General features: G+C 35.4%; 1 protein-coding gene across 2 annotated transcripts in view; it reads right to left on the reverse strand.

The window, feature by feature from the left end:
• The window catches only part of LOC118270970 (transcription factor SOX-6), a 265254-nt gene that overhangs the window by 4107 nt on the left and 237646 nt on the right, over window positions 1-23501 (reverse strand). For both annotated transcript variants that reach the window (XM_035586824.2, XM_035586823.2), the window contains 2 exons: window positions 5287-5451; window positions 3938-4160 (listed from right to left, as the gene is read on the reverse strand). In XM_035586824.2, coding sequence (XP_035442717.1) covers window positions 3938-4160; window positions 5287-5451 — 388 coding nt within the window. The remainder of the gene's footprint in view (window positions 1-3937; window positions 4161-5286; window positions 5452-23501) is intronic.

Here is a 23501-nt window from a genome sequence, read left to right on the forward strand (position 1 = left end):
TGGTTGGTTTTTTCGAGCCAGCCAATCAGAGCGCCGAACGCGCTTTTATTTCGATTACTTTAAACGTAAAGCAAACTCGTACTAAGACCTATCGTGATAAAAGCCTTAATAAATAGACTATCTCCCTGATACTTATGCATAATAAAACCTACTAAGTAATATATTAAACAGAATTTTGTAAAAAGTACTACCTGATTTTAACAAAAGTAGGTATATAATATGATAGTAATTAATGGTACTATTAGGTTCTTATCACTTGAACGTACCTGTTCATTTATGTAACTTTGTAGAACCCTTGAATTAATAAAAAAGATAATATTTTCCGCTATTGCATTGGCAGTCTATGCTAAACCAGTATTCATTTAGTCTTGAAGTGACAGCTTTCTATTGGAATAAATTATAAAATAAAGCAATTGATTGGATATTTATGGCGTTCCGGTACAACATTGACCTAATTTCTTGGGTAAATTCTTACAGCTTTCCCTGATAACGTCTCTCTTTATGAACATAAGGCTTCCTAAGATGCACTTTTTAAATTAAATCATTGCTGTGTTCTTGTAGGTGGTACCTATTAGTCTATAAGCAATTGTATCTAGTTTTTTTTAAAGGGAGGAAAATCATCCAATTACTTCTCCGGCCTAGGGTGAAGCGAGAGGGAGTGTCAGATTCTTACTGACTAAAAACCACCCCGTTCCTACTCCTGCTTATGAACCGGAGCCCCGGTATACCCCCTAGGAAGTTCGCAGCTTCGAAAAGTGCAACTATGTTAAAGTTGAAATGTAAGTCACCTGTTTTCTCCTGTTAAAACCAATTCTAATCATAAAACGATGAATTAAACACAGATACAGTGATTTACGTCACGAGTGTCGCGCACATTAAATTTCGCACTAATCAAATTCCGAAACGTTTATTGCGACCGCATCCCTCCCTCCCCCACGTCTGGCTATGTGGGTCGGCCTGCAAAATGTCCGGCTAACATTTGAGCTGACGGATTCGCTACCAAGTGTCCACTCGATTAATAAGCCACCGCGGAAACATGCCGCACTCAAAGCGCGGGACATTCCTCGAATTAATTTGAAGCGCTGTTAGATAATTTATAACATCCTACCGCGCCTGATACGCGCGCGATACACTTCTAATATGCACGCCTATGAGCACACTGTCGTGCACAAAACTGTTGCGCCCTTATTTTTTTGGTCATAACAAATTTTAAATCGCGTGTCGCCTTATGACGTCAATCGTATTTTATTTTTGTCTCCGTTACGCGGCTGTCACGCTAACAACTAGTATTAATGACGTGCGCCTGGAATGGCGGTAATAATTAGCTCTCCGTGACAGGTCAAGTACAGCACAGTTGGTGATTCAGATACAGTTACAGGCCATTTCGTTTTATAGTGTAAGTCATTATGTGTTTTATCTAGGAATTCGCGTGACGTTACTACTTAAAATACTATGTTACAGCTGTCATATTTATTGTAACATGAAAGTATGTAGATATTATTTATGTGCCTGTAAGAACATTACGGAAACCCGGAAAATTTTACTGCCTTCATCAACTTTGCATTTGCATGTAATGAACTAGGCCTTGGAGATGAAAATCTGCGGACAGCGGTTGTTATAAATTGTTTCATTATAACACACAATTAAGATTCATAGATAAAATCCAGTTGGAATTCTGTTTGAACTCGCAAGTTATCCAATAAAGCTTTCATCTTTGTTATAATTATTAGTCGGCCAATGAGTGGTGTGCGCGAGTGTCCACCGAGGCGGGACGTTGCCGAACGGAAGTTTGCGTCTCCAGCACCATCTATTTCACGTTTCACGCGATTCTCTTGTTTTAAAGGAAACGAAACGACACTCGCGATTTTGTAACCAATTCGGTTTGGGTTCGCGCCAACTATTTAAAGTAGATATTTGTTTTATTATGCACCATATTACACTATGTATGAATTATTCAACTTTATACAACATTAATTATTAATGTTTCGTAAGTAAGTGGCTTATAAAATATGAAAGAGCGACATTTACTTAAGCAGGGCCATTGTTAATCAGTAGTGTGCAGTTCAAAAAATGCGCACTTTATTTTTTCATTTTAACTTTAAAAATAATGGGAATGCCTTCCACCATTATGCTCGACGTGGAATGTCATCAAATCGTCGGGGTACGCAATAAAAACGAAACTTTATAAAGTTTGTAACATAAAACCTGGGCCCGTAAGATTTACAGATGAGTTTCAAGATTACCAATGATAATTAATATTTCTAAAGTAATTTACGTGTATCTCAATTTTGTAAGACGAACATCCTACTCGAGATGTGTCGGATAGTAACGAAATATGTTTACTTCTACAAGTTAATTGTGTTATGCAATAAGTTGTATAGCTTTGCAAGTTTATTAGTATTAATTTATTTGCAAGTAATGGCTAAACGTTGTGGTGACGGCAGACTGGAACACTTTTTGTTACCCATACTCCTACTTCGAGTTTTATAAGAGGGATTACATTTAGTAAAGATCGAGCAAACAATAGCAAGCTCTCTGATTAACCTGAATATTTAAAACTACGATTTCCAATCCAAATGGGGAAATTATTCAGATTTCCACAGATATGGATTCTGATCCGGAGCTGGGTTAATTAGCGGGTCACCGGGGCTCCAGCTCGAAGGGCAGGAGTGGGAACGGTGTGATTTCTTGTCAGTAAGTGTCTGATGCTCCCTGTCACCTTACCCTAGGCGGGAGAAGCCATAGGATGATTTATCTCCGTCAAAAAAAAACGTGGATATTATGGAAGTTTATATAGAGGAGGTCTTTAATCGGAGTTAATAAGAGTGGACTGTCACGAGCTATTAATGTGATGTGGACTATGGACGATGATCAGGATGAAGGAGATACATTTGATTAATAACAGGACTTCAACAATCACACAAGTAACACTGTTGCTGATAAATTCGACTAGGGAAACGCGTTGAATCGTGCGCCCTACTTTCCAGTCGATATTTACCGGAATATAACTGTTTTGCAGTGTAAGACATATTAATTATATTTAGCAATTAAATGTGTAACATCAAAATGTTTGGCGGCGACACGGCACATTTCTTCATTTTAACATTTACTAACTATTTATCTAAGTATTCCTTGTTTATTTCTGTTACTAACATTTCGTAAGTCGTCGGGCGTTTGATATTAAAATTAATTCGGATTTACGTGACAAACGTAGGTGCTTAAATGAAGAGAGGGAGAGAGAAGGCTCTTGGCCTCGATGCTCGTGGATCTTATTATGGAAATATTCTTCATTATTCTATCAACCAATAATATGTTGTTTTATGGAATAGGGTGCAAACGACCTGATGGTAAGGTCAGTGTCGCCTATGCTCGCGGCAACAGAGGAGTTCAAGTGCGCTGCCGGCCTTTTAGGGGTTAAGTATTTAGAGATTAGGAAATAATATTTTAAAGGAATTTAATGTTACACAACATAATCTAATTTCTTGCTCCTACCTAACTTTATCCGATAGAATTGTTGGTAAATCGTAAAGATTTTTCAACATGTCATTTGCGTACGAAAGCTATTAGTGGTCCTGTGACATAGTTATCCAGTTTAAGATGCCGCATCTAGGTAGCTTAGTGAATCAGATAATATGATGTGACGTCATTAGCACGTCAATGCGTACGAGTTCCAAAAATATGAGAAGCGGCTGTCTAATCATATGGCATGTATCTACACATCTATAAAAAGTATTCGTATATAGGTAACTGGGTAGCTTCCTTGGTTAAAAATAGTTTATTTCTACTAATAATAGAGTGTTTAAAAATAATGTTAATCTCATTAACTTGTGTAATATTAGGTTTGGTTTTGTTGTTGAAATTGAACTGCTCATCACATTTATGGGCCCCAGCCGTAGCTTGAAACTAGTTGAGTAGTTAATGTAATGTAGATACTTACTGTTGCAGGCAGCGTTGTATTCCTCTTCCTTCGGCATACTGTATTGTGATTCTTCCATAGGAGGGTAGGGTACGAAGCGTGGTAGCATCATTGGCTGCGCGGGCGACGGGGAGCGCTGTTTGCTCAGGTTTAAGGGGGTATCTGGATCTTGGGGAGGGGGGGATCGAGTGTTCGCTGTTAGTTGGGCAAGCTGAGCCGTCGCTGGCCATTGCTGCTGCATCGCCTAGAAAGAAAAAATATTAAAATGATGAATGGGAGCTATAATATTATTATAGAGCTAGTAAATTAACCTATACCAAGAACAAACTTGGTTTTATAGTTACAATGACAGAATCATGTTACAATTTAATTTCGAAAATATACATTACATCATTGCGATACATTGTTTACGAAACTTAGTTTATAGATGCTACAAATACTATAAATAATAAACTTTCATTTAAGATAAATGCTACAATAAAACCAGAATTACGAGTAACTTGCAACACTTAACAAAGAATAACAATAAATGATAGAATGCTAGAGGATGTTACGTCAAATGTAGAAGTTGTTTATAGTCAAAAACTGGATGTGAACAACACAGGGTAAGACGCATCTAATTACGAATTTACATAACAGACTCCGGTTACTAGTAATTAGTTTAAGAACAACTTTCGTTTTACCATCACGTCTTCTTGTAATATTTATTGTGGCAATTGATTGCACCATCCAGAGTTTCGTGTGATGCGATATTATTTAAGTAATCGAAATTGAAGATTTAGATGAATTGGTGTCTGTTAAAAAATGTATAGGAGATAATGTTGATGAAGTAGCTACAAATGCTAAAGATTTGGTTGAGGAAATAAATAAAGATATTTGTTTAGTATATTAGTAAGAAAAACAAGACAAATAAGACATAAACAGTAGACAAGAAGTCTTTAAAGGAGAAGAATGAAATCATTCTATCATTGAGGAAATGCATATTTCAGAAGTTAAAATTTTTGAAAACTATTCTATTGCTCAGAATAAAACGTACCTAAACAAAATGTCAATGATTGCTGTTACTAAATATGGGAAATTGTCCAATATTTTAATGCTTGACGATACGGCTCCTTGCCAAAACAATTTGTTCGTTACATTTTGAAACTCACAGAAACTAGTATTTAGTTACTTTTTATGTTGGTGACTCAGATATTTTGGTGACTACTGGTATGAACTGCTAGTGGCTTTTCTGGCTCATTGAAATACATTTGTTTTTGTTGGTTTTTAATTTGCATTTCGTTGTTTTAATACTTTTGTGCTTTTTAACGAATACCACCTATCTTTCTTTTAGTATCTTTCTAGTTCTTATTATTTTAATTTATACTTACGTTTTGTTGCTGTGCCTGGGGCCGCATCTGCTCCAATAGGGGTAGGAGTCCCAATGGTGGCCCAGGGTACATCCCATGCTGTCCACGTCGCACCATCTCCTGTCGACGCAACTGCTCTTGTTGTAACCGCTGTAACTCCAGCTCAGCAGTCACATTGCCTATGTTCTGTAACAAATATCAAAATTTTAGAAATGTGTCTTGATTCTTGATAAGGCATTACAGATTTATGCAATAATAATTGCTTCCAAAATATTTTTAAAAGGCTTCATTTTCGCCATATACAATGTTGACTGCCATGTCATTAATAAAATAACTTCATATGCAACAACAAAAGGTGCCGCGGCTCAGCGTCATACTACATTTCAAGCTCCACAACTTTCTGCTATCAGTCTTAACGAGTATCTGGACACGATATTTGTTCCACACAATATATTGCACACTTAAGCACTTCTCAACACAAAGAATAAGCTAAAATGTGTGCACAAATCAACCGGCCGGACGGTCACTAAATCACGGCGACCATAAAGCGAATTCCCAAAAAAAAGTACATCAATTAATTGCCTGGGAGTCGTGACGAATAACACAATATACATTTTATCAGCTCTTCATTAAGACAGTATTGAATTGTTAATGGTTGTACAGAGTAAGACGTTATAAGGTGATGAAATCAAAACAACTCGACGATGTAAGTTTCCGGATGAACGACGGCTCGAAATATGAAAAGGATTTGCAATATTAAAAGTTTTCTGCAAATGTATAAATGCGCTCCCGACAGTGGAAATACATTTAAGTGAATCACTGTCGGTGGAGATAAAAAAGAAAAAGCGCTAATGGAAGACAAAAGCGAATGCATAAATAAACGTGACATAATCGTGCGAATAAAAAGAGCGGCTGAGTGTAATAGGCGTCCCTTCGGCGATACCGCGATACATCGAGCGCCACCGGTAATCGACCAAGTTTTTCCATCGGCCTGACAAATTGCCGTCATAACCGAACGGATTAAACTTTTTATTAAAAACAACAAACTGAGCATAATGTATGGGCGTAATCGGCAAGGGACAGATGTTCCCGAATAACGTACGCGATTTATCTAATGTAAAAAGACTTTTATTTAATAGCTCTGCGGAGATGTCCTAGCAATTGGTGCTTATATTTTACAGCGGACCGTCGTTTTGGCATTTTCACCGCATTTTGATAGCAATATTAATGTTAGAGATGATATAAAAACGTGATTTTTGATAGAGGTGACCAGCTGTGGCGTCACAATTTATTGTTGCACGACACAGGTGGGTCGCTCCGTCATAAATATTATATGGATGTGAAACAGCTAAGATGGAGTGGCAACATTATACTGATTGAAACAATGGAACCGGTGCCAATAGAAATAGGTGGGTGTGATTTGGCGAGAACCACCGCCCGATGTTCTGTCAATACTGATGGCGATGGATATAAATGGAAGCAAAAACATATCTATGTTATTGTGCCCTTGTCACTTAAATGTAAAGAACGATTTCCTTTTCCTATATTTCTTCACTAAACGCGATGTGGACAGTTAATCATATAAATATAATTAATGATATATCTTTATTCCTCACCCTTCAACCAAAGTGTTTGAGGCACCTTGACACAGAATCTGAGATTGTAAAGAATTGTAGCACTGTTTGATGTTCAAACGTTTCGTGTTTATGCGATGCTAACATATTTGAAATTCATTTGATATGTATCTACACGATATTTTTTCACATTTCAACAAATTTTATGGAACAAAGGCGGCAATATATTTTATTGAACACGTTGATGGAGTTACAAATGTCCATAAAGTAATTGTCAATGAAACAGTTCCACGAGACTAATGGTTAATAGGAAGCTGTGGATTAGTTTGAAGACGTAGATCAAAAACAGTATAATTGAAGAATATAGTGGACAAAGAGATCACAGATGAGGACCGGACATACCATGACATAATTTATAATGTGGGCGCCGATATCAAAATAGTAAACCTAGTTTTTATAAATGCGACTTACGATATTGACCCTTAGGCGGTTGGGTTAAGAGCTGATGGTTATACGTGAAAAGATTAGGTGAGGAATATATAGAAAGCTGTATAATGAAACCGACGTCACATTGACGTAAGAGATGCAGATCTTTGGGTGAAATCATAATATTTACTGTCACAAGCCGACATGTTCTCATTTCGAGATAGATTATACGAGTAATAGATTTGGGTCTTCAGTAGTTTTCCTGGTGACTCATACGATTCTATTGAAGTTATTAAAGTTTTACAGTATTCATAAATAAATTAATAAAACCATTACAGAAACAGAAAATCTTGCTCTCATTTTGTAGTTGGCCTTTACTTGTTAATAAAGTAACATAGATTTAAGTAAACATTGTTACTAACCCATTGAGTCTTGATACTTTAAATAAAGATTTATTATTATTTAGGATTGATGAAGAAGCTTAAGAGTACGTTGTATAACATTAAATTGTAATTTTAACATGTGGGACACTTTACACTATCCCTTTATAGATAACAAGCGGGATGATGTTTTCATATATTTAAACTAATCAAAAGTTTAAAGATAATTCCATTCTCATGTTGTTTGTATGTTTTTGAAACCCCAAAGAACTAATAATTTATTTATGCCTTGACCCCAAAGTATTGATAATTTGAATAATGCAATATAAAAAAGGGCTCGCCATAGTTTGAAGGGTGCACGAGTAAGGGTACAGGCACTGCAACTCGATGACATATCAAAATGAATCACTAATTTATTGCCGACAATAAAAAATGCATGAACACGTCAAATATTTTTAAATTGATAGCGAAATGATTTTTTTTTCGGTTTTTATCTTTAACTGTGGGACTTTCTCTAAAATATTTAATGTTTATTTTTCTTTTCCTTTTTTTTCTCATCAAAGACGACCATATATGTGTTGTTTGTTTTATCATTAAGGACAGTTATCCTCATCATTTCTATCCAGCTACTTATATTAAGATTTATTACTCATCAATACAGGTTCTTTGTTTTCTGATTAATATAATGTATAACCCTAAAAAATCAAATAAAAGAACAACCACGTCTCTGTATTCCAAAAACCCAGAACCAGATATCAAAAATTAAACATAAACTCATCTGACATTAACGAAGTACAAATAACTAAAACATTATGACGTTCACCAATTAAATTGCGCAGAGGGCGCTGGTGTTACACGAGGCGATCCCTGCAGGGTACCCTTATCTGGTACGATCCTCCCGATGCGCATGAGTTGCTGTTTTGCGAATGCACTGATCTTATCTAATGTCCACGGTGATTATGCATTTTGCATAATGGAATCGATGCATCCTTTGTCTTGTTTGAACCGTGTTTTATAAATATAACATGCTCGAATATGTTTTTATGACTGTCTGTTTAGTTGAGTGGTTGAAAACACGACTGCATGAGGTGTCATGTTTGTTTCTCGTGTGTAGTTTTCGGTTTTCGGAATTCTTTGCAACTATTCTGGAGTTAAGAGGAATCTGAGAGCTATTCTCCGAGACAACCAAAATTATGTTTTCATTTTTGGAATTTTCTGTAATTTTCCCCATTAATTGTATGTGATTCTTAACAAAAATTAGGACCTAAACAGAACTTGCGAACCCTTTGAAGAATTCAAGGTGTTGTGTTACATTATATGTTAATATTTAGTTTTATAAAAATACTAATACCAACGTTAATAAGAAGGTTCTTGCCACTGTGAAAAGGTTTTACGATAATGACACCTTATGGTGTGGACGTAAAATTAATTCTGGACATTTTAGGTCGAATGTTTTTGTTTTTAAATTAACTAATGTATTGGAGATCATTTCTCAACCTATATTTATTTTTATGTAGAGTATAAACTGGTATTGGCGTTCGAAAACAATTAAATTGTTTTAATTTTCTACAATATTACTAACTTAATATAGTTTTCTTTAAGATAGGTACGCATAATTGTGTTGATTAAACAGAAATAAACTACTTATATGAAATTCCTAGCAATAAATTTACAAATCTTATAATATAATAAAAAGGAATCTAATACAAAAAATATCCACTCCGAAATAGGTACTCAAGTTCAATGAACATAAAAGTCAAAATATTAAGGGGTGCACCCACTCCTGTAGTTGAATTGTTATTAAATCACACAATACTTGACGTTCTACGTGTTAATAGTGGGAGGCCTGGAGAGGCAACCCTGCGGTTTCTTCAAATTAGCGCGCTGATTGGTATCGGACGTCGCTCGGTCGCGTGGCGCCGGGATTGGGCATATATCGCTTTTTGATGTTTCGAGTAAGAGAGGATACTCTATTTGTTTTGTCCTAGTATTGTTTCAACTGAATGAGTTTTCTTTTTTATTTGTTTTTATCTCTCTTTGTGTGTTTTGTTATTGACTTTATTATTTTGCTCGAAGTTTTTGAGTGTTTTTAGTAGTCATATCGATCCAAAAGTAAGGAACCCGGCCAATTTAATTATTAACTTCTGTGTCGTGTGTTAGGTTTTTCTCTGTCTCGTGGGTGTGTTTACAATCAAACAAGCTCACATACACAAGACACCCAGATTTGAAACAACAATTTGTGGTTCACACAAAGAGTTGCTTCGTGCGGAAATTGCACCAGCTACACATTGCACGGCAACTGGTTGTCCAGCCACCGCACCAACCGTGCAGTCTAACTAGTAACTAGTAACTAACAGTTCCATTATCATAATCAAAGTCAAACTTCTATTTCCATCTCCACTATACTCGTGATCCTAAAAGTTTACGACAATAATTTCTAATATTATACCTTCCATTATTTTACTACTTCCCTTGAACAAGGGACGTATCAAACAAGGTAGTGTAGTAAATCAACGAATTAAGCTATTACAACCCACATCTGAACGGCGGCATTGCTTTCAACTTGGTACGTCTTTTTTAACAGGGAACAATTTTTAGACATCCGGAGAACGTAACGATCATTATAATTTGAAACATGTTTTTGTTATCGATGATAATAGTTGGGGAAAGCGTTTTTGGATTCTGTTTGTTTACCGGATTTTTGGAGGTTAGGAGTTTTAGTCATATGGATCTTTGTTGAGATTGTCATTGTTAGCATTCAATTAAAAATACAATGCTTGTTTTTAAAGACTGATGACTGTTGATGAAGCGGAAGAGGTATGTAAGATTTGTAGTAAATTGGCATTCCATTGTCTCTGTCTACCCCCATGGAAGACGGACTTGAGGTTATGTATGTAATTTTTATAAAGTGCGTCTAAATCTCCGTGTGTGGTGAGTTTTTCTTTAATCTAGGACGCAACTAAGTAAGTACCACATAATAGACAAATAAAATAAGACAGAACCCTTCCTAAATCTACACAACAAACAAATAAATAAATAAAGGAATATTCCTAAAAGTAACACAACAACAAAACCCCTTTAAAATACCACCAAAAGTGGGTGGCAGACCCCAAAAAATTACCACTTCAAGTAACATCATATGAGTTCAAATACGTATAAACAAAAGCGAAGCAGGGACCAGCCAACCGATGGTCGTCCCTTGAGACCTTTAGCCAAGCATCTATAGCTCCCCCCTACCCCATCCCCCTCCCCTCCCCCTTGTCTTGCCAGCTACGGATGCTCGTCCCACTTGAGCTTTTCTTTTATTCCTTGCCTGCTCTTGTTTATTTTTGTTTTCCGTTAGCCAGCGGAAATAATAGCGTTAGGATGCTGTGGATATTACTTACTGGGGTTGTGAAAAAACATTTTGTGGAGCAATAATTTTGTGGATTATTTTGTTTTAAAAGTTGTGTCAAGAATACTTAATATTTTAGTGCTAATTTAGAGTCCCCTGCTGGACTATGGGCCTCCTTTACATAATAGGGGTGATCTCCATGGCAAGATAGTAGAGGAATTGAAGACTGCAGTTCTAAAACCGGATTAGTCTGACCAGTCTTTGTCAAATATGTGATTCCTTAGTCGACTCTGATGATACCCGCGGAAAGAGTCGGGGTGGTGACAAAAATGTACACTAACGTCATCAGATGGACATTTATTAATTATGAAACTTCAAATTTACTTGCCTCAACAAACTGATTTACTAACCAGCTTTTTCGCAGTGAAAAAAGAAAATGTTCTACGTTATTCGCATAATACTCTTTAGTCCATAATATTCTTTCGTATTCCCAAGATGACCTTTTGTAGGCGATAGAGTTGTGGAGTGGCGTCATTATTCTGTTTCCATTCAATTCTATATTTTACCACATTTTATTATATGATGAAAACAAATGAGCATCGTGCGCGCATTGAGAACACCGAGTCCGTTGAATTTACATTAATTAAGCGGTTTACTGTTTTCAATTACGACCTTTTTTTTCGGTTCTAGGATTTATAATAATTATTATGATATGATTATGAAGGCTGAAGGTATAGGGGGCGTTTTTTTTTTAAATTGGTTAGTGGATAGATATATCTAGAGTACCGATTTTTGTTCAATTTGATTTACCCAAATCTTATTAAGTTTTTAATGTACAGACTTAAAATTTCTTATACACGCAAAATTTTAACATCATCCCCTAATACTTATGATCGCTGATCCCTTTCAATCCGGTGATACGTTTGCTCGTTTGCCCCCTGTTCCATAGAAAGTACCATAAGTGTCTAAAAGTATATTTTATTATTTTTCTATCTCTTTAAATCCAACCATGATCTTAAATCTAAACTAAAATAACAGTACAAACCACACTGAAGTGTAAATTAAAGAATATTGTCCAACCTTTAACGGCTTAGCAAGTAAAGCTTAATAGCACACTAAGTATCCTCTATATAAGGCTTTGTGCACATCAATGGTGATGCCACAAAAGTGCGAAACCTCACTGCGGTCCAGAGAAAAGATTAATAAAGCTTAGTACACACTCAACACCTGTCCTTTGTCGCTAATGGACCGGACTCTAATCTCTAGGGAAATAGTGGACGAGGAAAATAGAAATGTTTTCCTTTTTTTAAATATTATTATCATTATTTATTTTTGTTGTTATGTGTAGGTGAGTTTGTTTATTGTTTCATTAAGTTGTGTGAGAGTGTTTGTTGGTTGAAATCGATTTCATCAATTAAGATTTCAAAAACATGTATCTATGTAGGTGTACATACATTTAGACAAATGTAAATGGATACATTTAGATAGATAGGTATCTAAATAGATAGATAGAGACATTATTGGTACATTTTTTTTTAATAACGTTATGTTATAGGGTTGGCGGTTGAGACATTATTATAGAGAAAAAATGGGATGTAAGATTTTGTTTAATGTAGTAGAGACAGTTCCCACAGAGTCAAAGGTTTTCTGTTTTTACTGAATTAATCTTCACAGAAAGACTATAAAACTGACTAGCCTGTTGAAAGTTTAAACAGCAAAGTCCTCAGAACATAATCGTGCTGCTTTATGCATGAAATTTCCAGAATACTTGTATCATGAATAAAACCTAGTCAAACTAAAGTAGCCACGAACTCAAGGAGTCAAAGCCAACCCTCAAACTTACCAAACAAGAATCGTCCAAAAATTAAAAGTTACATTCCAGTTCCAACTGGTTTGAGCTAGAAATAATTGGAGGAGACTCGAGCTAACCACCCGGATGGGGGTAACAAGCGAGTTATCCGGGTAAAAAGGCAAGACCGGGTAACAAGCCGGGCGAAATGCAGTAACGAGGATGCAACCGAGCATCTCTCTAGAAGTGTGGCTTTGTGGTGTCAAATGTTGGTTCCAATGTTGGTTGTTGGCTAATACTTTGGAATGTAAATTGGAATATTACCAGTACCTTTAAGAAAGAAGACGTTAGCACCAAGACCACGTGTAATTTATCTAAGTGTGTTTGTTTGTTAAACTTGTACTCATAAACTGCTGAACGGATCACGGTGAGTTTTGGTATGATAGAAGTTGCCCTAGATATTTTTGCTTACAGAATAGTTAGACTAGAGCAGAATACTTGTAATTATTTATCATTCGAACTAGTAAATACTTTACAAAAATAACATTTGCGTCCTACATATGATATTCTAAGAAGTAGGGGCACGTCAAAAAATACTTCATCTTTGTATACATACAATTAATCATGTACATTTCATAAAGAAAAAATATAAAGAATATTATAATTATGATACTTGTATGAAGCAATGAAGCGGAACGTTTTCTCAGAATACTTCTTTGGCCGACTAAAGTACTTGTCTAAATTTCCAATGAAGCGTTAGTAGTAGTTAGACTGCCTCGTTGGTCGAGTGGTCGCAAGTGCGACTGCTGGGCAAGGGGTCTCGTGTTTAATTTCCGGATCGGGTAGAATATTGCAGGGAATTTTTCGATTCTTCGAAAATATGGCATTTTCGAACAATCGAAAAATTCCCTTCGGTATCACTTCGGTCGAGTCAGCTCATTCGTGCCGAAGCGTAGATAGATTACGGTACATTCACTCATACAGATAAGTCCCATAGTCCGATAGACGTCACGAGTTGTTTGATGACTACATTAAGATCAGAAGATTGTAATTGGTAAGCACAGAATTACTTTAACTGATTATTTCATAATCTTTAGCATCCACCACCTGTACGCATATGCATCTCGTTCTTACAAGTACAGCACAGTATCTATCTAAATTAATACCAGCCCATGGTAGTAACAAATGAGCATTTCATACATACATACAACAATATAAGAACGTAAATGCATTAATAAACGGCGGGCGTTTTATCCGCGGACCGCTGACTGGCATCAACACAATGATTCGTCAAAACCGTCAATCTGACAGCCATCTTTCGACAGTTGCGCGTGCGTCAGTCTTTTATTTATTGTTTATTAAAACGATTATAATGGATCCGATGATGGCCACGATGCGGCCTCTTAGCCTATCAATAGCTTACTTTGTAGTTCCGAATGATGCAGAACTTGCTAATTTGATGATTCGATGATGGATCGATGGGAAATTAGTTGGGTACATTTTCTTTTGAGGGGGGTAAAATCATCCAATGACTTCTCTTGCCTTGGGTGAAGCGAGAGGGAGTGTCAGACTCTTACTGACTAAAAACCACCCCGTTCCTACTCCTACTTTTCAAACCGGAGCCCCGGTAATCCGCTACGTAGCCCGCAGCTCCGGGTATTATGGTACATAGTCTCATAGAAATTAGTCCGAAACTGCACAATATTAACAACAAGTTCAATACTACCTATACGTACCAATGAAGTGGTAAATAGCAGTGTCAGATCCAAACGGAAAAGTAAAGAAAGTCTATTTATAAATAAAATAAAATAATTATAATTCAATCTTCACTATCGATCGGCACGTGCCTCTATTTATAAAGATATTAACCTTTTCCCGTCAACAATATGCGGTGAAATGTAAATATTTATTTTTATACAATCCCACCGTTGGAGCTCGGCAGAGCTACTAAAAGTTTAAGAATAGTCCACGAATAAAATTTGGGAAACGTACACAGTGAGCCGGCACTTGCCTTTAGAATAAACACAGTGGTCTTTGTGATCTACTGACGGGCATTACAATAAATGTACCGAGGAACGAACACTTAATAAAATAACAAACATCGAAAGCTGTTCAGTGTTACCTCTCAAACGGATCTAAATACTTCTTTCTATCTAAACACTATCTTTTGTCTATCCAACAGAGCGAGAGGCGATAAAACACAATGATGTATCTGGGGAATGATTTCGTACCTGAACGAGAGCAGTTTAATGAAACATTGTTGGAATTGTTCAGATCGAACGTTTGTCAAAACAAACCGAGAAACACCTGTGTTTCGTGCCTACCGCTGAATGAAAGAATAACAAGGAATGGACGGTCTGCTTATTTTCTCTTAGCAGTTGTAAAATTCATTGAAGAAAAAAAACAGTTTCTCAGCTCTTAATTTCTAGGCTGCGGCAACCAGACTCCTATTGTATAGTACATACATAAACTACGCCATAGCAATCGTAAACTCGATGGTTTTATTGTATGAGCTTTCAAGAGGCTGCGTTTGTGATCTTAGCGGCACACCATATTGGATGAAATGTGTCAGAGAATACTTCATAACTTCTACTTAAATTGCAAGTCCAATTATGCACAAATTGCTGAATTCAATAGCAATAAAATACGGGTAATTTTGTAAAGGGTCCCTTGTAGGTATTCGGAATTTTATTACCATTACCTTGGTGCGTCAGGAACAATTGTCACAAAACGTGAAAAAATAATCATTAACCGTGCGGCGCGCCGATGGTTCCAAATTTAAATTCTCAATAAAGATCGAGATTTGTCGGCCATCTTAATATTGTGCGATATCGCGACAAAATGGTCGATGTCATTTTAAGCCCCCTTTCTTCCGTCCGCAACGATTTTAATAACAACATCTCCGCTTTCTTTATTCGTTCTTTTGAAATCTCTTTTAAGCTGAAGTAAGTTTATTACTAGTCAGATCAGGAATTTCAATCTCACATCCTGAGTGAGACGTCTTTGATGTAACCGTTGAGAATTGATGGGAAGATAACAATCTTAATTGTTAGGGGATAGGGTTGAGTTTGGTGTGGCTGAGGCAATTCATTGATGCTTCTTCTGAAAGTGAATTTGCACTCATTAATACTATGAGACTCATTCATTGTGATAGCATGTTCGCGAAAGAGGTGTTGACGTCGTATTATATATTGAGATTACGTATGAACATGAGCATTCTATATTAAAATGTTATTTGTTGTCGTTGGGATCAAATAGCATTTGCGATTTATTACGTCGAGTGTTGTATGCTTTGAATAGACAGTTTAGTCATTGTAAATTGGGGACGTATCGCATTGTACATGACCATCCGACTGTGTTTGGCTATCAGACCGGGTTTCATTTACAATTTTAGGGACAAATGCGCGTACCTTGTACAATCAGCGACAAATGTTCCAACACATGTTTAGAATATTTTACATAAAACATTTCATTATATGAAAAATGTTAATTAATAAAAATATTTGTTCTACAAAAATAAAACGGTTACTCGATTAAAATGAATACAACAAAAAGGAATCTAATTAAAATAGGAAATAGAATATAAAATCTAATATAACATAGCGCTCGTATAGAATATCAAAGAAAATATAATGTCATTATCTCAAAACGTTGTAGATCAAAAGAAACAACGTCGATACGGAATGAGCTATCTTCATAATACCAGTTATTATGAGGCTCTTGTAAAAAAAGTCTAAATTAATTTCCCCGATCCATTTCTTTGTACAAAAGGGGCTATCTCTTTGATAGACTTTCTTGTACAGTCGCTAACGATATGCAAATGACAACCCTGGTTTGTCTTTTTTTTTTTATTTTGAATGTTTTTTTTTGGATGGTTGGTTTTAGTCTTGCGGGATCTGTGATGTTTCATATTATATTATTTGTATCGTGTCGATAGTTTATCACAAAATATAGTCTGTTATTCTTTATTTTGGTGATTGTTCTTTAAACTTCTTATTAACAAAATAAATTCTGTGTAACTATTGCGTTTGATTGCATGTTAAATTACCGAAAATTCCTAATACACAAAATAAATTTTGTTCTTATGTAATCAAATAGGTAAGTAAACAAAAATTAAATACACCTACATTTCCAAATAACTTGAATTTTTAAACGGTTTTATTTAATTCGACCTGTTTGTGTGACTTTGACTTTGTTTGTTTAGGTCAAATCTAATAATTGGCATTAAACCCCCTTCGTGACGTCCGATCGATCTGATATTTGGTACACACTCTAAACCTTGATGACTATAACATAATATAAACCCAGTAAAACAATTTAACATATTTATTTTATTATGTATTACTTTTTATCAAAGAAAAATGTTGACGGTGAACAATCTAAACATTGTTGCCTCTGACTGTACTATGATAATTTATGCAAGTGGTCACCTATTGGTGAATGGAGCTTTTTAATCATAAAATGATTCCCCCATACAAATAAGTTGATCCTTTATGAATGGTACCGTGCCTCTTTAAGATTCCCTAAGTGCATTGGATTCTTTTTAGAATGAAATCAATTATCATTACGTACGATGTGGACTTTTTCGAGTGGACTTTTTAGAAAAGATAATTATTTTTTTAAAACGTTTTTTTTAAGGTACCTAGGTATGTTTATTACGTGATTAATTGTAGACGAATAACTTATTTTATTTACCAATTATTATTTATTTTTATGTTCAATAGTCTCGTTGTTGTTGTGAAATAACTATCGAGTATTATTAGTGAATATTAGTAACAAGATATTTAATTACGTTTTCTAGAACTGATTAGTAGAGAAGCATATACTAATAGAATATATGCTACGAAGGTATCAATCTTTGCATCTTTTTCCTTAAACCAAAAGATAATATCCAAAAATATCTTACATGACATTGTATACAAACACTAAATACGTTTTTATTAAAGTCTTATATCCACTGCCTCTCAGACAGAATAAAATTGACACCAATCATTAATAACAAACAGCAAATATCACTTAATTTGCTAAAGCTTTTACAGAGTACACAATCATCAGAATTACAAATTCGAACGCCTTTGATTCCAGAACGATTATGTATCGAACGCTAATAAAGTCGCCAGTTTATTAAGACCCCTCCCCCCTCCCACCCGCTCTCATTTCAACGGCGACAGAGGGGAAAACGAATGGAAATCCACGGACCAAGTTAAATAAGCATCTTATTCAATACAGAGAAATGTAAACAGACAATCAGTTATTTTAAAGATAGAATTTGAATTTGCGAATAAGGGGTGGGCGGCGCGGGGTATACGTAATTTGACAAACGCTTTGAAACGACTTCGGTAAGCTAAAGACTTCGTGTTTGAATATTCAATGTTAGTAATTGTACCTACCATTGCCAATTTATTTGAATTATTTCGTCTACTCACTTAGGAATACTTTAGATTAGATATTTATTGAGATACTAAATATAGAAGAAGTTCATTTCGTTTTATTGACACTAAACGGAAGTTTAATTCCACATTTCTGCTTAAAACCACCGTTAATTAGATAATCCAATTTAAAACATCTCAACTATTACGAATATCTTATTAGTATTTGTCAGTCAGAAATGTCAATAGAATACGATTAAAATATTCAAATAGGATGCATATCAGGCTGATTAGCATAAAACACCTTGATCGCGCATTAAAAAAAGAACCATAGATTCTTTTTTTATCTGTGGCATTAATCTTCCCGCCAATTCTGACGAGGTGTTTTATAGGGTACAGTTTCCAGTTGCGCGGTTCTGTAAATGGAAAGAATTGGCGGCAAACAACATGGCTGTGCCCTTTGAAATTGTCGAATGTAATCTGTTTTGTTAATTTTCAACGTCGTCTGTCGGTGTTTTTCATCTAAGCCCCGGGTAAAGGAAAGGTTAAGTTCTATTTGCTTTTCCCCAGGAATGATTATCGAGCGTTTGTTTCTGTGCCACAAATAAATGGAGTGAAATTATTTGTAGATATTTTATTTTTGTTGTGTATTTACTGACTGATTTGGATTTGCTTTTTGATATTGCGTTTGTTTTGTAACGATTTCTTGGTTTGTTTTTTAATGTCAGTTCCTTTGAGTTAAACTTAGTTGGTCTATCTCAAAAGTCAGTTCAGTATACCTACGTTTTATTCCAAAACACCATGTTTGTTTCAATATTGAAATACGTATTAAGAGGTACCTAATCTTCAATTTTAAAGATTAATAATTGTTACAAATGAAAAATGCCTTCTCTAAACAAATCCATTGATGAATTTTCTGACTCCTTTACATATAAACACAACCTCCTTCTTACTTACATATCTGTCGCCCTACACACACACACACATACACATCCAACTAATTAAAGTATAACAACCTATACAAGCGTAAGACAGAATATTAAACCATTATGTATCAGGGGACTGCTTATTTGAATAAGCACAAATTGTCAAAGAGATTTTATCTGGTTAAACAAAGATGCTCCTACTGTTGGCTCCTGCCCCTGTTTGGGGGTGCCTATTTAATGGGATCGGGTAATACGCTTGATGATGCCTACGATTTTGTTTATTCCCTTGTTTACAGGGGTGTTTTGTTCCACCCATCCCCATCGGAAAGATAGAGACAGAAGATATGATTATGAAAACGCTTTCGTGTGATATCTTAAGCCGTTTATTCAGGTTTTATTGTTGTTATTACGTTTATGAATGTCTTTATTGCGGAGGATTTATTCGAATATTGCTGATGAAATGTGGGTTTAAGTGATTAGTTCGGACTGTGATTTGTTTTACGAAAAATTTGTCAGGTACAACGTATTTGAATTGCATTTTTAAGCATTACAAAATCACAAACAAATGTGACAACAAAGAACCTTGTTATCAAAACAGTGACGTGATATTTTTATAACTTACAACACACGAGCGAAGAAATAATTCCTCAGGGAAATTACAAGCAACATATAACAGCTAACATTACGAAAACACTGAAAGGTAATTTAAGACTACACGTGTTCAATCTAAAAACGTTTGCATCTAAAAATAAGCGAACTATCAACACTAATCACACTCAAAATACTCAACGTACGAACCGCAAACAAAAATAGTTTCCCCTTAAAAACATTTCGAAATCACGGACAATCATCAATCCCAATTACGAGCATCCCCAACGTGAGAAAAATCCTACAAAACACCCAATCACGTTGTCCACAAAGGCGGCATTACATACCACCCTCTTTTTTTAAAATCATCTGTCCCCCACCGTCATCGTGACGAAAGATAGGAGTGACGTCATTAGCGCGTGCCGCGTCATCCCGACACGATTTGTCGGCGTTTATCGCGCGATTTTTTGCCGCAAACGCGTGCTATCACCACACGTACAATATGCGTAAATTTTTCGCTAGCTAATGTGTTGGAAGTAACTTTTGCGAGATAAGCGATGAAAGCGAACGCTGAACGCTACGTTTTTTGTTCAGTAATTTTGTGTAGGAAAAACGTTTATGATGCGTTAATTTATAAAGTATCTGAAAGAAATCACTGAAAGCGTAAATGGAAAAAATATGTTGGTAAAGAACTCAAATTAGGTATTAGATAGTAATTATTTATAAGAATAATACCGATAATTAAACAACGTACCTAACATATATTGTAAAGGCATTAGGAAAATAACTAAAATCTTCATCTAAAAAACTGAATGCAACGCCACCGGTGCAGAAAATAAAATGCGCAAAAGCAAAAAAAAAAAATTACCATTTTTTTTCTCCCAAAATACTAACTAACCCTTACCAGTACTAGTATAATGGCGAAATAAAAACATGACTTTAAAAACCATTATTTGCGTGGCACAAAGTTGGTTCGGATACGAGCATGAAGGGTAAACGCGGGCACTAAAAAGCACAAGAGCGCTTGAAATGGCACGCGTCACGGACCACAACAAACGAACACGGCGGATAGAAACGACAATCGGTAAAATTTTAATTAGAGAAAAATTACCGCGGCGAAATGCGCAAGAGCTGTGTAGCGTCAGATTGTGTGGGACATCCCTTCGTTGAAGCAAAAAGATAGGGACTAATATCGGTTGTACATCAATCACGAGTAACGTTTTAAATTGAACTGCCGTTATAATAAATGGATTTCCAAACTTTGTCTTTCACATATACCAATAGATACAGAAACGCGAAACAATTTATATTCCTCATTTTAACGTCGGTTTTTACACACGATTTTCATTTCACTTTTCAACCAGCAACAAAAATGCAATTTAATATTTATCATGCTGACGGTAAAAACTCATTCGAACAATACTTGAGGCACCCTTTCTGCAAACAATTAGCGTACAAGTGCACTCGGAACAACGGCAATAGAGCGTCCCTCTAGCGGCTAGAGTGGTGCAAAAGCTTCCGACTGGCTGCAAACCATCGTGCCTTTGCCTTTGCATCCTCGGTCGCCGCCCGGCTCAACAGTGCGTACACATTGCCAGCCGCTTTTGTTTTTAATCTGTGGGAATGCATAGAATTTTTGAGGTTTTGAAAAAAGAACGTAGGTGGTATCTTTTTTATGTTTTATTTTTCAGTATGGAGTTGGGATTATTAGAAATAGGATTCCTTTTAGTTTTTTTTTTTTTTATAAAGTTTAGGCTGTGGTTTAGGTAAGTAAGTTTAAAATGTAAACAAGGACTTGTTTTAAAATGGCTGAATTAATTAATCATCGTAAAATGGTAAGCATGATAACATAAATAACGTCTTTAAGTTTACATGTGTATTTATACAATGGACCTTAAACCTAAGGCTTTAGAATATAACGAGAGATCAACCGTTAAGTTAGTTTAACCTTTCATCAAGTTAAAAAAAGAAAAGATCGAATCCACACAACCTTCTTTCACATTCAACACAACTTATCGTGTAAAGATAGAACTAATTAATCTACAACTGTCACTCTATTTTACAATAGTAGAAAACGGTGACAATATTAGAAATATATTTCAGTTCAGTTGTGGGCGACAATTGTATGTATTGACAGGTCGTTACAGCACTGACAGTTACTATCGCTAACTGTTATCAACTCTCTATTTTCACGACAGAAGACGATAAGAAAATGTCACTAGATATTGCTGGGCACTTTGTTTTAAAGATCGATATCGGAAACAATTGAGAAATGGTGTTAATTATAGATATTTATAAATATAGAAAGGCTGCAAATAGAACGCATTGAATTCATTTGAACTTACTTTTAATTAAACCTTCTTAGATCATATAGGGCATGGTTTTGTTTTGAATTTATTTTAAAACACTAAGATCTTCATATTTTTTGTTTTTCTTTACAACCCTGAATTTGTTTTTGTTCTCAGTACACAATACTTCCTTGTATGCGTAGGCCCTATACACAAATAGTATTTGCAATTACTAACTTCTGCCAACGGCTTTGCTTGCAGTTCTGTGGGATAAAATGTGCCCTATATGTTATTGCGGACCATAACCTACCCCTGTTTTAAAATTGACCCTGATCCCTTTAGCCATTTTGCCGGTGTTTGTGTAACAAACATACACAAACAGACTAGTTTGTGTACATTCGCATTTATAATATTAAGTAGGTAAGATGTACCACGTTAAGCAACTAGAATATACCTTACATAAAGAAATTATACTTCTACTATATTAGGAACGCAATATGCTCCATTGTACAAAATAATTTATTTGACACTGCTACCGTAGTAATGTATATCTCTCGATTGTTATCATAACTCCGGCCTTTTACTCCAATCCTCATATATTTCCCTCCTTTATGAGGGACAAACAATTTCTCTAAACAGTAAACACTCAGTAAACTTAGAATCAAGCTATAAACACGAAAGATCAAATAACTTGAAATTATCTGGAGGTTAGAATGTCCTTAACTATTTTACTTTAAACGACAAACATTCCCACAATATCAGATAACACAGCTTAATAAGAAAATGTAAGTATTTTATAAATATACAGCAAAAGATGTGTCCTAATTAACACCGAGTTTCTTACGTCAAAGTATGAAGCGATTCTCCGAATTGTTATCTCACTAATGTTACATTAACTACTAAAATGCTAGGCAATAATTCGTTAAATTACGAGAATAGAACCACTCATAGAAGACGAAATTTCAAAATTCAAAAAACCTGTTCCGATTCGTCAGCATTGTTCGTTTTTTAAAAGGCGCTCTTTAAATGCGGTGTCGTCTAGATAATATCAGGATTTATTGTTTTTGGTTTCGTCTAATGAGTTTTTATGTAATTTGATATTCAAATGTTAATGATTTTTTACCATTTGTCCTACTACGTCTGGTTTAAATCATATGTTAGTCTGTATTAATAAAACGAAAACGAATATGGCAAGGTTATAATTGCCTTGTTTTTGTTATATAAAAGAAGCCTGAAATATTATTTAATTGTTTCTAAAAATAAAAGAACGTAGGCCGACTAAATGCGAAAGACGCCTCCTACTAGCCAATTTTAATAATTAAGTATTTATAACCCAGTAACGTAACAAAGACACGGTTTACTAAGTAGTAGTGTGTAATTAATTCCCACAATGTAAACCTTTAAAGCCTCTCTGAACGTTTGAATCCTCAGTACATTGTAATTATTGGATGAAAGTAACCTGCCTGTATGATAAATGAGGCAAAGACGACCCGTCATTGTTCCACCAATGAAAGAGCTTTTGTCTATGGGTCGAGACAAAACCCTCGCTCGTTGTCTATGCC

The sequence above is a fragment of the Spodoptera frugiperda genome, chromosome 9 (assembly GCF_023101765.2).
Source record: "Spodoptera frugiperda isolate SF20-4 chromosome 9, AGI-APGP_CSIRO_Sfru_2.0, whole genome shotgun sequence".
In the NCBI taxonomy this organism is placed as follows: Eukaryota; Metazoa; Arthropoda; class Insecta; order Lepidoptera; family Noctuidae; genus Spodoptera; species Spodoptera frugiperda.